This window comes from Amblyraja radiata, chromosome 2 (assembly GCF_010909765.2).
Source record: "Amblyraja radiata isolate CabotCenter1 chromosome 2, sAmbRad1.1.pri, whole genome shotgun sequence".
NCBI lineage: Eukaryota > Metazoa > Chordata > Chondrichthyes > Rajiformes > Rajidae > Amblyraja > Amblyraja radiata.
Genome location: NC_045957.1, coordinates 147,989,918 through 148,001,805, shown reverse-complemented (window position 1 = coordinate 148,001,805; position 11,888 = coordinate 147,989,918). Strand labels below are relative to the sequence as shown.

General features: G+C 46.7%; 1 protein-coding gene across 2 annotated transcripts in view; it reads right to left on the bottom strand.

Annotated features, from left to right (window-relative positions):
- LOC116970348 (genetic suppressor element 1-like) overlaps positions 1–11,888 on the bottom strand; it is a 170,355-nt gene that overhangs the window by 53,690 nt on the left and 104,777 nt on the right. For both annotated transcript variants that reach the window (XM_033017021.1, XM_033017016.1), the window contains exons 5-7: positions 9,781–9,990; positions 8,488–8,676; positions 3,117–3,418 (exon numbers count right to left, since the gene is read on the bottom strand). In XM_033017021.1, the coding sequence (XP_032872912.1) occupies positions 3,117–3,418; positions 8,488–8,676; positions 9,781–9,990 (701 nt within the window). The remainder of the gene's footprint in view (positions 1–3,116; positions 3,419–8,487; positions 8,677–9,780; positions 9,991–11,888) is intronic.

Genomic DNA, 11,888 nt, shown 5'->3' with positions numbered 1-11,888 from the left:
CACTGAAAGTAAGCATGCAGGCACAACAGGCAGTGAAGAAAGCTAATGGCCTTCATAATGAGAGGATTTGAGTATAGGAGCAAAGAGGCCCTTCTGCAGTTGTACAGGGCTTGCAGTTTTGGTCTCCAAATTTGAGGAAGGACATTCTTGCTGTTGAGGGAGTGCAGCGTAGGTTCACAAGGTTAATTCCTGGGATGGCGGGAATGTCAGATGTTGAAAGAATGGAGCGACTGGGCTTGTATACACTGGAATTTGGGGGGGGATCTCACTGAAACATAAGATTATTAAGGGATTGGACATGCTAGAGGCAGGAGGCAGGAAACATAGAGGCAGGAAACATGTTCCCGATGTTGGGGGAGTCCAGAACCAGTGGCCACAGTTTAAGAATAAGGGGTAGGCCATTTAGAACGGAGATGAGGAAATCTTTTTCACCCAGAGAGTGGTGAATCTGTGGAATTCTCTGTGTCAGAAGGCAGTGGAGGCCAATTCTCTGGGTGCTTTCAGGAGAGCTAGATAGAGCTCTTAAACATCGCGGAGTCAATGGATATGGGGAAAAGGCAGGAATGGGGTACTGATTGTGGATGATCAGCCATGATCACAGTGAATGGCGATATTGGCTCGAAGGGCCGAATGGCCTACTCCTGCACCTATTGACTACAGTGTCAACTTCAGTACAAAATTCCCTGACTGATGCAGGCCAGCATGCTAAAAGCCTTTTTCACTACCGTATCCACTTGAGATGGCACGTTCAGGGGACTATGTACTCACACACCTTTTCACCGTACCTAGGTCCATATGACAATATTAAACCTCAAACTAAAACTCACACTCATCTGAATTGAACGCCATTCCTCGGCCCACTTGTCCAGCTGGTCAATTTCCCACCGCAACTCTGATAATCATTTTTACTATCTATGATGCCATCTACTTAGATGTCATCTGCAAACTTACTAAACAGAAGGGCAGCACAGTGGTGCAGCGGACCTTGGGTGCTGTCTGTATGGAGTTTGCACGGGTGGTTTTCATCCGGTTTTCCACCATGTTCTAAACACGTGCAGGTTTATAGGTTGATTGGCTTCTGTAAAATTGTCCCTGATGTGTCGAATAGAACTAGTGTATGGGTGATCATTGGCAAGGGCAGACGATGCTCTGAAGGGCCTGTTTCCTTGCTATATCTCTAAACTAAATGACTTTCTCATTTAAATTGTTGATATAGATGCTGAACAGCAAGGGGCCCAGCACTGATCACTGAGACACACCACTAGTCACAAACCTCCCGTTTGAAAAACATCCTTCCACAACCACCCTCTGCTTCCTACCATGAAGCCACTATTGTATCCAGTAAGTTAAAGGGCCTGTCCCACTTTGGCGACTTTTTAGGCGAGTGCAGGAGACTCTGCGCTCGCCTCATGATCACCACATGGTCTCCACATGTTCGCTGGTGGTCTCTGGTGAGCCTCCTTCATGGTCGCGAGGAGTTCCCACATTTTGGGATCCAGTCGCGGCCTCAGTATGGTCGCCGCAAATTTTTCAACATGTTGAAAATTTTCTGCGACCAAAAATTGGTCGCCATGGAGAAAATCGATAATCCTGTAGTCGTAGGTACAGTTGTAGTGGGGTCGCCATGTAGTTATGGGTAGTCGAGGTAGCCGTTGGTAGATTTAGTTAATCGTCTTTGCTGACCGGGCGTTTTCATTGGCTCATTGGGGAAAATAAAACATAAGCACGAGTTTTCAGAACCAAGGAAAACCGACCGGTAATGTTAAATGCCCGCTAAACTTCACAGCTGTGTATCTCTGGTTTATTAAAAGTTGTCTGGCTTCTTAATAGTGTCTCCACTCCTTCTCCCCCACCTTTCTCCCCCAACCCTCTTTTAAAGGACTTACCGTACACTGTGCTAGCCGTCTTAACCTTCCTGTTCATCGCAGTGTGTGTCTGTATCACATTGGCTTTGCACCGTGTGAATTTCAGACAGCGCTCCCCCCGCTTGCCCTGGCCCCTGCCTTTGCGATGTGTGTGTGTATGTGTGTATGTGTGCGCGTGCGCGTGTGTGCGTGCGCGCGTATGTTCCACTCTTGACAGTCGCACTTCCGGTTCGCGGTTTTTCAGGCGAGTGCCACGAACTTGACAGCCGCCGGCAGTCCGCTGAAAAATCACCCAAATGGGACAGGCCCTTTACTCTCCCCGGAGACTATGTCTATGGCCCTGCCCTCTTCAACGTTCTTGATTGCTTCTTCAAAAAACTCAACCAAATACATGAGGCACCATCTCCCACACAGACAACCCTGCTGACTATCCCTAACCAATGCCTGCATTCGTACCTTGTCCCTCAGCCCATTTCCTGTAACTCCCATTCTGCATCTGTTAGGTTTATTTGTCTATAGTTTTATCTTCGCCGCCCTTCCTTGATAGAGGTGCCACATCAGCCAAAATGCCAATTTGCTAACGTTAGTTTTATTTCTGAGATCATATTTACTTTAATATCTTTTTATTGTTCCTTATTTCAATTTTTCCCTGAATATTTGAAAGATAACCCACACTTGGATTTGTAACATCTGGTTAATATTCCTCTCCTGTACTTCAAACACGGGTGAGATGGAATTGAAATTGATGTTGTTTCTGTAATGGACAACAAATCTATCCCAGATTTGTGCCTGAATAAATATGAATTCAAGCCTACTCACCTCACAGAATATATTATATTGGCAAACAGATTGCATTATGCATACTCAGTAGGATGTGGAGAATCATGCTGGCGCTCGTTAACATTTAGTAGCATTTAATCTTTACTATACACTCAAATGCAATTTTGTAAACGCACCATCATATAACTTTAAACAAATGACTAGTCAAGCCGTTCCATGTTAACAGAGGTACACAAAAATGCTGGAGAAACTCAGCGGGTGCAGCAGCATCTATGGAGCGAAGGAAATAGGCATTGTTTCGGGCCGAAACGTTGCCTATTTCCTTCGCTCCATAGATGCTGCTGCACCCGCTGAGTTTCTCCAGCATTTTTGTGTACCTTCGATTTTCCAGCATCTGCAGTTCATTCTTAAACACCATGTTAACAGAGTACCTGCTTAAGTAAATTGATGTCAGACAATATTGAAAAATACCTCTATGTTCCATGGCAGATATGAAATCCTTCCATTCCTCCTTATGTCTTTTTGCCGCATCATTGATGAGAATTGCATTCTGTTCTGCCCCATGTTCAATCTTGAGATGTTTCTCCTGCTTCATCATTTCTTTCCTTCGTTTAGTTTCTTTCTCCCATTCTGCGTCTCGCTGTTTTTCTCTTTTCCTGGCCCTTTCTGTCAACACTTCAAGTTCCCTTTCTTGTGTAAACCCTCGTTTCCATTCCCTTTTCTCATGTTCCTGCTCCTTTTCTCGCTCTCTCATTTCATCATCCATTAGTAATCTGTGGCGACAAAATAAATGCCTTGAATTTTTTCAGGATTATTGGAATTTCCTTGTTTTCATTTCCTCTTAAAAGCAACATCGATCATGATTGATTTGTCCCGTAACCTATATCACTACAAGTGGATGTAATGTAATCCCGTTTTTTTGCCATTGTATTACCATGTTTTCCACTTTAGGATATTTAGCGATTTTTAAAGGGCCATTGACAAAGATCATGTCATAAGACTGCTACGAAAGTTAAAACTTGAGGATTAGGTTGTCGTCTTTTAGAAATGACAAAAAATTAACTTTAAGAAAGCCAGTGGGAAGAGGATCTACCAGTGGAGTAGTGACCCATTTGTGTTCTACTTGAGTTCCGCGCCCACCACAACTTGGAGCTCTTCTACTTGAACGTACTGCCATCAACTCACTCCGCAACAACCCAGACTGGGTTATCAAACCCGCCGACAAGGGAGGTGCCGTGGTAGTCTGGCACGTCGATCTCTACAAAGCTGAGGCCACGCGCCAACTCTCAGACACCTCCTCCTATTTATCCCTGGGCCATGACCCCACAGACGAGCACCAGGCCACTATCTCTAGCACCATCACTGACTTCATCAAATCCCACGCCCTGCCCGACCGAGCCTCCAACCTCATCGTTCCCCAGCCCCGCACGGCCCGATTTTACCTTCTCCCCAAAATCCACAAACCTGACTGTCCCGGTAGACCCATTGTCTCTGCGTGTTCGTGCCCCACCAAACTCATTTCCACATACCTTGACTCCATCCTATCCCCCTTGGTTAAATCCCTCCCTACCTATGTTCTAGACACCTCAGACACTCTCCGTCGTCTCCGCGCATTCCATTCTCTAGGCCCCCATCCCCTCATCTTCACCATGGACGTCCAGTCACTCTACACCTCCATCCCCCACCAGGATGGTCTCAAAGCCCTCCGGTTCTTCCTCGACCAGAGAAGCAACCTATACCCATCCACTGACACTCTCCTCCGCCTAGCGGAGCTGGTCCTTACCCTCAATAACTTCACGTTTGACTCCTCCCATTTCCTCCAAACACAAGGCGTAGCTATGGGCACACGCATGGGCCCCAGCTATGCCTGCCTCTTTAACCATATATAACCATATAACAATTACAGCACGGAAACAGGCCATCTCGACCCCTCTAGTCCGTGCCGAACACATAATCTCCCCTAGTCCCATATACCTGCGCTCAGACCATAACCCTCCATTCCTTTCCCATCCATATAACTATTTGTCGGGTACGTCGAACAATCCTTGTTCGAGGTGTACCAGGGCCCCATCCCCGACCTCTACCTCAGCTACATCGACGATGGCTTTGGAGCCACCTCCTGCACCCACACACAACTGACTGACTTCATCCGCTTCACCACTAACTTCCATCCGGCACTCAAATACACCTGGACCATTTCCAACACTTCCCTACCATTTCTTGACCTCACTATCTCCATCGTAGGTGATAGACATCTGACCGACATCCATTACAAACCCACTGACTCCCATGGCTATCTGGACTACACTTCTTCCCACACTGCTTCCTGTAAGGACTCCATCCCCTACTCCCAATTCCTCCGTCTACGCCACATCTGCTCTGAGGATGATGTGTTCCACACCAAGGCATCTGAAATGTCCTCATTTTTCAGGGTACGGGGGTTCCCCTCCTCCACCATAGATGAGGTTCGCACCAGGGTCTCTTCCATACCCCGTAACACTGCGCTCTCTCTCCCCATTCCCCCACTCGCAACAAGGGCAGAGTCCCCCTAGTCCTCGCCTTCCACCCCACTAGCCGTCACATACAACAAATAGTTCTCCGTCATTTTCACTACCTCCAACGTGACCCCACCACTCACCACATCTTCCCATCTCCCCCCATGTCTGCATTCCGCAAAGACTGCTCCCTCCATAACTCCCTTGTCAATTCTTCCCTTCCCTCCCGCACCACCCCCTCCCCGGGCACTTTGCCTTGCAACCGCAAGAGATGCTACACTTGTCGCTTTACCTCCCCCCTCGACTCCATTCAAGGACCCAAGCAGTCGTTCCAGGTGCAACAGAGGTTCACCTGCATCTCCTCCAACCTCATCTATTGCATCCGCTGCTCTAGATGTCAGCTGATCTACATCAGTGTGACCAAGTGTAGGCTTGGCGATCGTTTCGCCGAACACCTCCGCTCGGTCCGTATTAACCCTGGTCTCACGGTGGCTCAGCACTTCAACTCCCCCTCCCATTCCGAATCCGACCTCTCCGTCCTGGGCCTCCTCCATGGCCAGAGTGAGCACCACCAGAAATTGGAGGAGCAGCACCTCATATTCCGCTTGGGCAGTCTGCACCCTAGCGGCATAAACATTGACTTCTCCAATTTCCGGTAGCCCTTGCTGTCTCCTCCCCTTCTCAGCTCTCCCACAGCCCTCGGGCTCCTCCTCTTCCTTTTTCCTTTCTTCTCCCCACCCCCCAGGATGGATAAGAGGGAAGTCTTTTAGGACCGAGATGAGAAAGTCATTTTTTACACAGAGAGTGGTGAATCTGTGGAATTCTCTGCCAAAGAAGGTAGTTGAGGCCAGTTTATTGGCTATATTTAAGAGGGAGTTAGATGTGGCCCTTGTGGCTAAAGGGATCAGGGGGTATGGAGAGAAGGCAGGTACAGGATACCGAGTTGGATGATCAGCCATGATCATATTGAATGGTGGTGCAGGCTCGAAGGGCCGAATGGCCTACTCCTGCACCTATTTTCTATGTTTCTATGTTTCTATGAAATTCTATCTCATAGATATACAAGCATGTAAGTCCCCCAAAGGGGAAATATCCATAATATTTCTGGGGAAAATAATATTTCACCAAGGAGAAGGGCATGGAGGGCGGTGAGATCAGTGTGGAGAATACTAATATGCAAGGGCAGTTTGAGATTAAGAAGGAAGAGGTGTTGGGGTTCTTTATGAATATGATCGTTAGGATGGATAAGTCCCCAGGGCCTGATGGACTGAACTGAACTTTATTTATAGAGCACTTTAAAAACAACCACTGTTGCAACAAAGTGCTGTACATGACTAATCATAAACATAAAACAAAACAATAAAAACATTAAAAGACAGTAAAAACAATAAAAAAACAATAGAAACACTAAAACAGGAGCAAAGTCTCATGCAGGGGCCAAGGAATAGAAAAGGGTTTTAAGACTAGTTTTGAAAATGGACAGTGAGGGGGCCTGTCTAATGCGCAACGGCAGAGTGTTCCAGAGTGCCGGAGCAGCAACAGAGAAGGCTCTATCCCCTCTGAGCTTCCGCTTAGACCTCGGTACCTCCAGAAGCAGCTGATCAGCTGACCTGAGGCACCGAGCAGGAGCGTATGGATGAAGCAGCTCAGAGAGGTAAGGCGGGGCGAGACCATTTAAAGATTTTAAAACAAATAAAAGAATCTTAAAATGAACTCGAAAGTACACCGGCAGCCAGTGGAGGGAGGCCAGAATAGGCATTATGTGCTCCCTCTTATGTGTTCCAGTTAGAAGGCGAGCAGCAGCATTCTGAACCAACTGGAGACGAGCCAGGGAAGATTGGCTAACTCCAAAATAAAGTGCGTTACAGTAATCCAGCCGAGACATGATAAAGGCATGGATTACTGTTTCAAAATGCTGCTGCTCAAGAATGGGCTTCACCTTTGCCAGCTGCCTTAAATGAAAGAAGCTGGACTTAACTACCGCGCCTATTTGACGATCTAATTTAAAATCACTGTCCATCTTAAAACCCAAATTTAAAACTATTGGCTTCACATACAGTGCCAGGGGACCCAAGTCAACAGGGGGAGGTTTACGGGAGCCATTGGGATCAAACACTATCACTTCTGTTTTCTTTTCATCTATTCCATGTTATTAAGAGAGGCAACAGAGGAGATTGCAAGAGCCTTGACAAAGTTTGCATCTTCTCCAGCCACAGGCAATGTCCCAGATGACTGGAGAGTAGCTAATGTGGTTCTTTTGTTTAAGAAGGGGAGTAGAGAAAATCCACGGTCCACAATCCAGGAATAGCCTTGTGAACCTCACATTAGTGGGAGGGAAGCTGTTGAAGAGGATTCTTTGGGATAAGATTTACTTCAATTTGGAAGAGAATGGATTAGTTAGGGAAGTCAGCATGGCTTTGTACATGGCAGGCCATATCTTATTAACACATCAAGTTTTTTGAGAAGGTGACAAAGATGAACTAAGAGGGTAGGGTGGTGAATGTGATCTACGTGGATTATATTAAGGTATTTGATAAAAGTCCCCCATGGTAGAATATTAAAGAGCACGGAATTAACAATGACTTTGTCCAGAGCCTCCACATTCTTCCATAATTGGGCTACATGCAATACTACAAATGTGCCCTACTTATATTTTTTTTAGTTTTGTTTACTGTCTATGTACTGAGGTACCATGAAAAACTTTTTTGTTGCCTGCTATCCAGTCAATGGAAAGACTATTTATGATTACAATCAAGCCGCCCACAGTGTACAGATGTAGGATAAAGGGAATAACGTTTAGTGCAAGAAAAGTCCAGTAAAGGCCAATTAAAGATTGTCCGAGCGTCTCTAATGAGGTTGATGGTAGGTCAGGATCACTCTCTAGTTGGTGATAACCAAAGTCATGTAAAACTCTAACCAAAGTCCTATACAAGTGCATCATGACTTCCTTATGGGCCTGTCCCACTTAGGCGACCTTTTAGGCGACTGCAGGAGACAATGCAGTTGTCTCATATTCGCGAGTAGTTGCCCGGGAGTCGCCTTCATGGTCTCGAGGAGTTCTCGCATTCTGGGAACTAGTCGCGGCCTCATTATGGTCGCCGCGAATTTTATTCTGAAGATAAAGTCAAATAAATAGTCTGAAGAAGGGTTTCGGCCCGAAACGTTGCCTATTTCCTTCGCTCCATAGATACTGCTGCACCCGCTGAGTTTCTCCAGCATTTTTGTGTACCTTCGATTTTCCAGCATCTGCAGTTCCTTCTTAAACAAAATAAATAGACTACGTGGGGGAAAAAAACATGTAGATTGTTATAATTACAAAATGCATGAATGCTTTGTTCAGTACTGACCTTCTTGCTGCATGAAGCGACAAATGATCTGTGTGTGTGCCAGAGAGTGATGAATGGGCTACATCTGATGGTGGTCGCATACCAGTGAGAGAGAGTTGCATGTTGGAAGCTTGGATGGATGGAATGGTACCAGGCTGTGGGATGTGGAAAAATGGTGCACGAAGCGACAGGAAATATGGGTCATCAATTCTGCAAGTGAAGCACACAAAGATTACTTCAACTGTTCGCAATTGTTACAAGCATCCATTCTGAGTAACTATTCTTTTTATTAATGTGCTTGATCACTGGGCAATTCAGCGTGTACCAATTTGGAGACCATTCTTAGAGAACTGAACTATCTTACCACAACAAGAGAGCAGTCCCGAACTACTGTCTATCTAATCAGGAACTCCTCGTACTTTCTTTGATTGGACTTTCCTAACTTCACCTTGCACTAAACGTTACTCCCTTGACATGTTTCTGGACACTGAATGTCTCGATTGTAATCATGTATCGTCTTTCCGCTAGCTGGTTAGCATGCCACAAAAGCTTTTCACTGTACCTCAGTACACGTGACAATGAACTAAACTGAACTGAACTGAGTAAAACATGCAAGCTGAAGGATATTTCCAAATCTTAACCTAATAGCCTCAGGATGCTAATACCATAGGATGCTTCAATGAGTCTGCAGGAAGGAACTGCAGATACTGGTGTAAACCGAAAATAGACACAAAAAGCTGGAGTAACTCAGCAGGACAGGCAGCATCTCTGGAGAGAAGGAATGGGTAGTGTTTTGGGTCGAGATCCTTCTTTAGAGTGAAGGGTCTTGACCCAAAACGTCACCCATTCCTTCTCTCCTGGGATGCTTCAATTAAATAGTTTAAATGCTCAAGTATTAAATACGTACAAGAAAAACCTAGCTCATTTATTTGACAACTAAATTCAGTTAAGTTACAAGTACAAAATTGACAAGTTTATCTGGATATCTTTTGCTAATAAAGTCAGGCAATGAAAGTCAGGCCAAGGCGTGGCATATGTCTGGGTTTTGAGCGGACAGCTGACAGGCAGTAAACAATGTCAATTTATTTTCAAGACAAAATTTGTTTAAATTGTGCTTGCAGCATAGCTTACATCATCTTCATAAAAATATGAAATTTCCACAGAAAAATGCAGGAAAGACCAATTGCATACAAATTATGAACATGAATCTTTGCCGTTTATAGTGGCTGAATGATAGGGTTTACCTGATCACCCCAATTCTGACCAGGAGTAACACTGACAGTATATTCATTATGTTGATCGTAAGATATTCACCTGTACGGTGGATGTTGATAAGGTGGATGCGAAAGGATGGCAGGATGGTAGAAAGCCGCAGCTGTAGCTGCTGTTGGCGAATTCAATCCTATCGAAGGCAGAGAAGACAATGTCCGGATTGCATCTCGCCCATGATATGGACGGAAGCTTGCGAGGAAATCATCTGATCTGCTGCTGGATGTTACCAGGTGTGGAAGAGGTCTCTGCAAACTGCAAATACAAAGGCTGTTAGGAGATATATTCTGCTGAGGCAGAGGATCTACAAATTCTGTTGGTGAATTAAAATGAAACGGAACATAATTCAAAACTAAACTTTTCACCAGGCTTGTATGGATTGGATGTTTCTCATCTAAAAGGTCTCGGCTAGAAATTCCTCATTGCAGGTGTTCAAGTGGTGGGAATAGCCACTGGGGAAACTGATATTCCAGCATTAATGAGACTCAAAATTCTCTGCACACTAGCAGAATTGGACCTTGCATGCACATTTACGAGGATGTTGCCAGGAATAGAGGGTGTGAGCCTTAGGGAGAGGTTGAGTAGGCTGGGTCTCTATTCCATGGAGCGTAGGAGGATGAGGGGATATCTTATAGAGGCATATAAAATCATGAGAGGAATAGATCGGGTAGATGCACAGTCTTTTACCCAGAGGAAGGGAATCGAGGACCAGAGGACATAGGTTCAAGGTGAAGGGGAAAAGATTTCATAGGAATCCGAGGGGTAACCTTTTCACACAGAGGGTGGTGGATGTATGGAACAAGCTGCCAGAGGAGGTAGTTGAGGCTGGGACTATTCCATCGTTTAAGAAGCAGTTGGACAGGTACATGGATAGGACAGGTTTGGAGGGTTATGGACCAAACAAAGGCATGTTGGACCAGGGTAGCTGGGACATTGTCGGCCGATGGGCCTGTTTCCACACTGTATCACTCGTTAACTCCTGCACAGGTTACATGGGAGAGGGCACCGATCCAAAATAATGATGGGAATATTACAAATTCATGTACTCATCGAGTTACACATGGAAATATGCCATTAAGTCAATGGTAACCAAAATGCCCATATGAGATAATCCAATTTGCTTGAGTTGACTCCTAGGCCTCTAAACCTTTCCTATCCATGTGCCTGTCCAAATGACTTCTTTAATATTGTAATTTATCTGCCTCTCCGACCTGCTCTGATGGCTTGTTCCACATACCCACCACGTATTGTGTTAAAACCTACCTCATAGATCCTCTGGAAATATTTCCTCGCCTCAGACATTGAATTGAATTGAATTGAATGCCTTTATTGTCATTCAGACCTTACGGTCTGAATGAAATTTCGTGCCTGCAGTCATACATACAATAATAACAACAATAAACACAAATTAACATCCACCACAGTGAGTCCTCCAAGCACCTCCTCACTGTGGTGGAGGCAAAAATCTTAGGGCTGCAGTCTCTTCCCTCCTCTTCTCCATCTGCGCTGAGGCGATTCCCCACCGGGCGATGGTACAAACAGTCCCGCGGCTCACCGAACCCCGCAACGGGCCGGCTCAAACACCGCGGCCCGGGGTGGTCGAAGCTGCTGCCCTCAAGTCCAGCGGACGCAGCCACCGGAGCACCGTTCCAGCCCCGAGCCGGATCGCCCTCACGTGAGTGCCGTTCCACCCTCGGGCTGGGCCACTCCGACGGGAGTGCCGTTCCTCCCTCGGGCTGGGACACTCCGACGGGAGTGCCGTTCCACCCTCGGGCTGGGCCACTCCGACGGGAGTGCCGTTCCTCCCTCAGGCTGGGCCACTCTGATGGGAGTGCCGTTCCTCCCTCGGGCTGGGCCACTCCGACGGGAGTGCCGTTCCACCCTCGGGCTGGGCCATTCCAACGGGAGCGCCACAGCCCCTCACAGGAGAGTCTCGGCCCCTCGCCAGGCCGTCCTCACGGGAGCGCAGTTCCAGCCCCGAGCTGGGCCGCCCTCACGGGAGCGAACCCAGGGCGAGTCCTGACAGGCTGCCTCCGGAGTCCCGAGGTCGCCAGCTCCGCCATTAGGCCTCAGCGCAGACGGAGGCAGAGAGGGGGGATACGACGAAAAAGTCGTATTCCCCCCAAGGGAGAGACAGCAAACCCCGTTTCAAC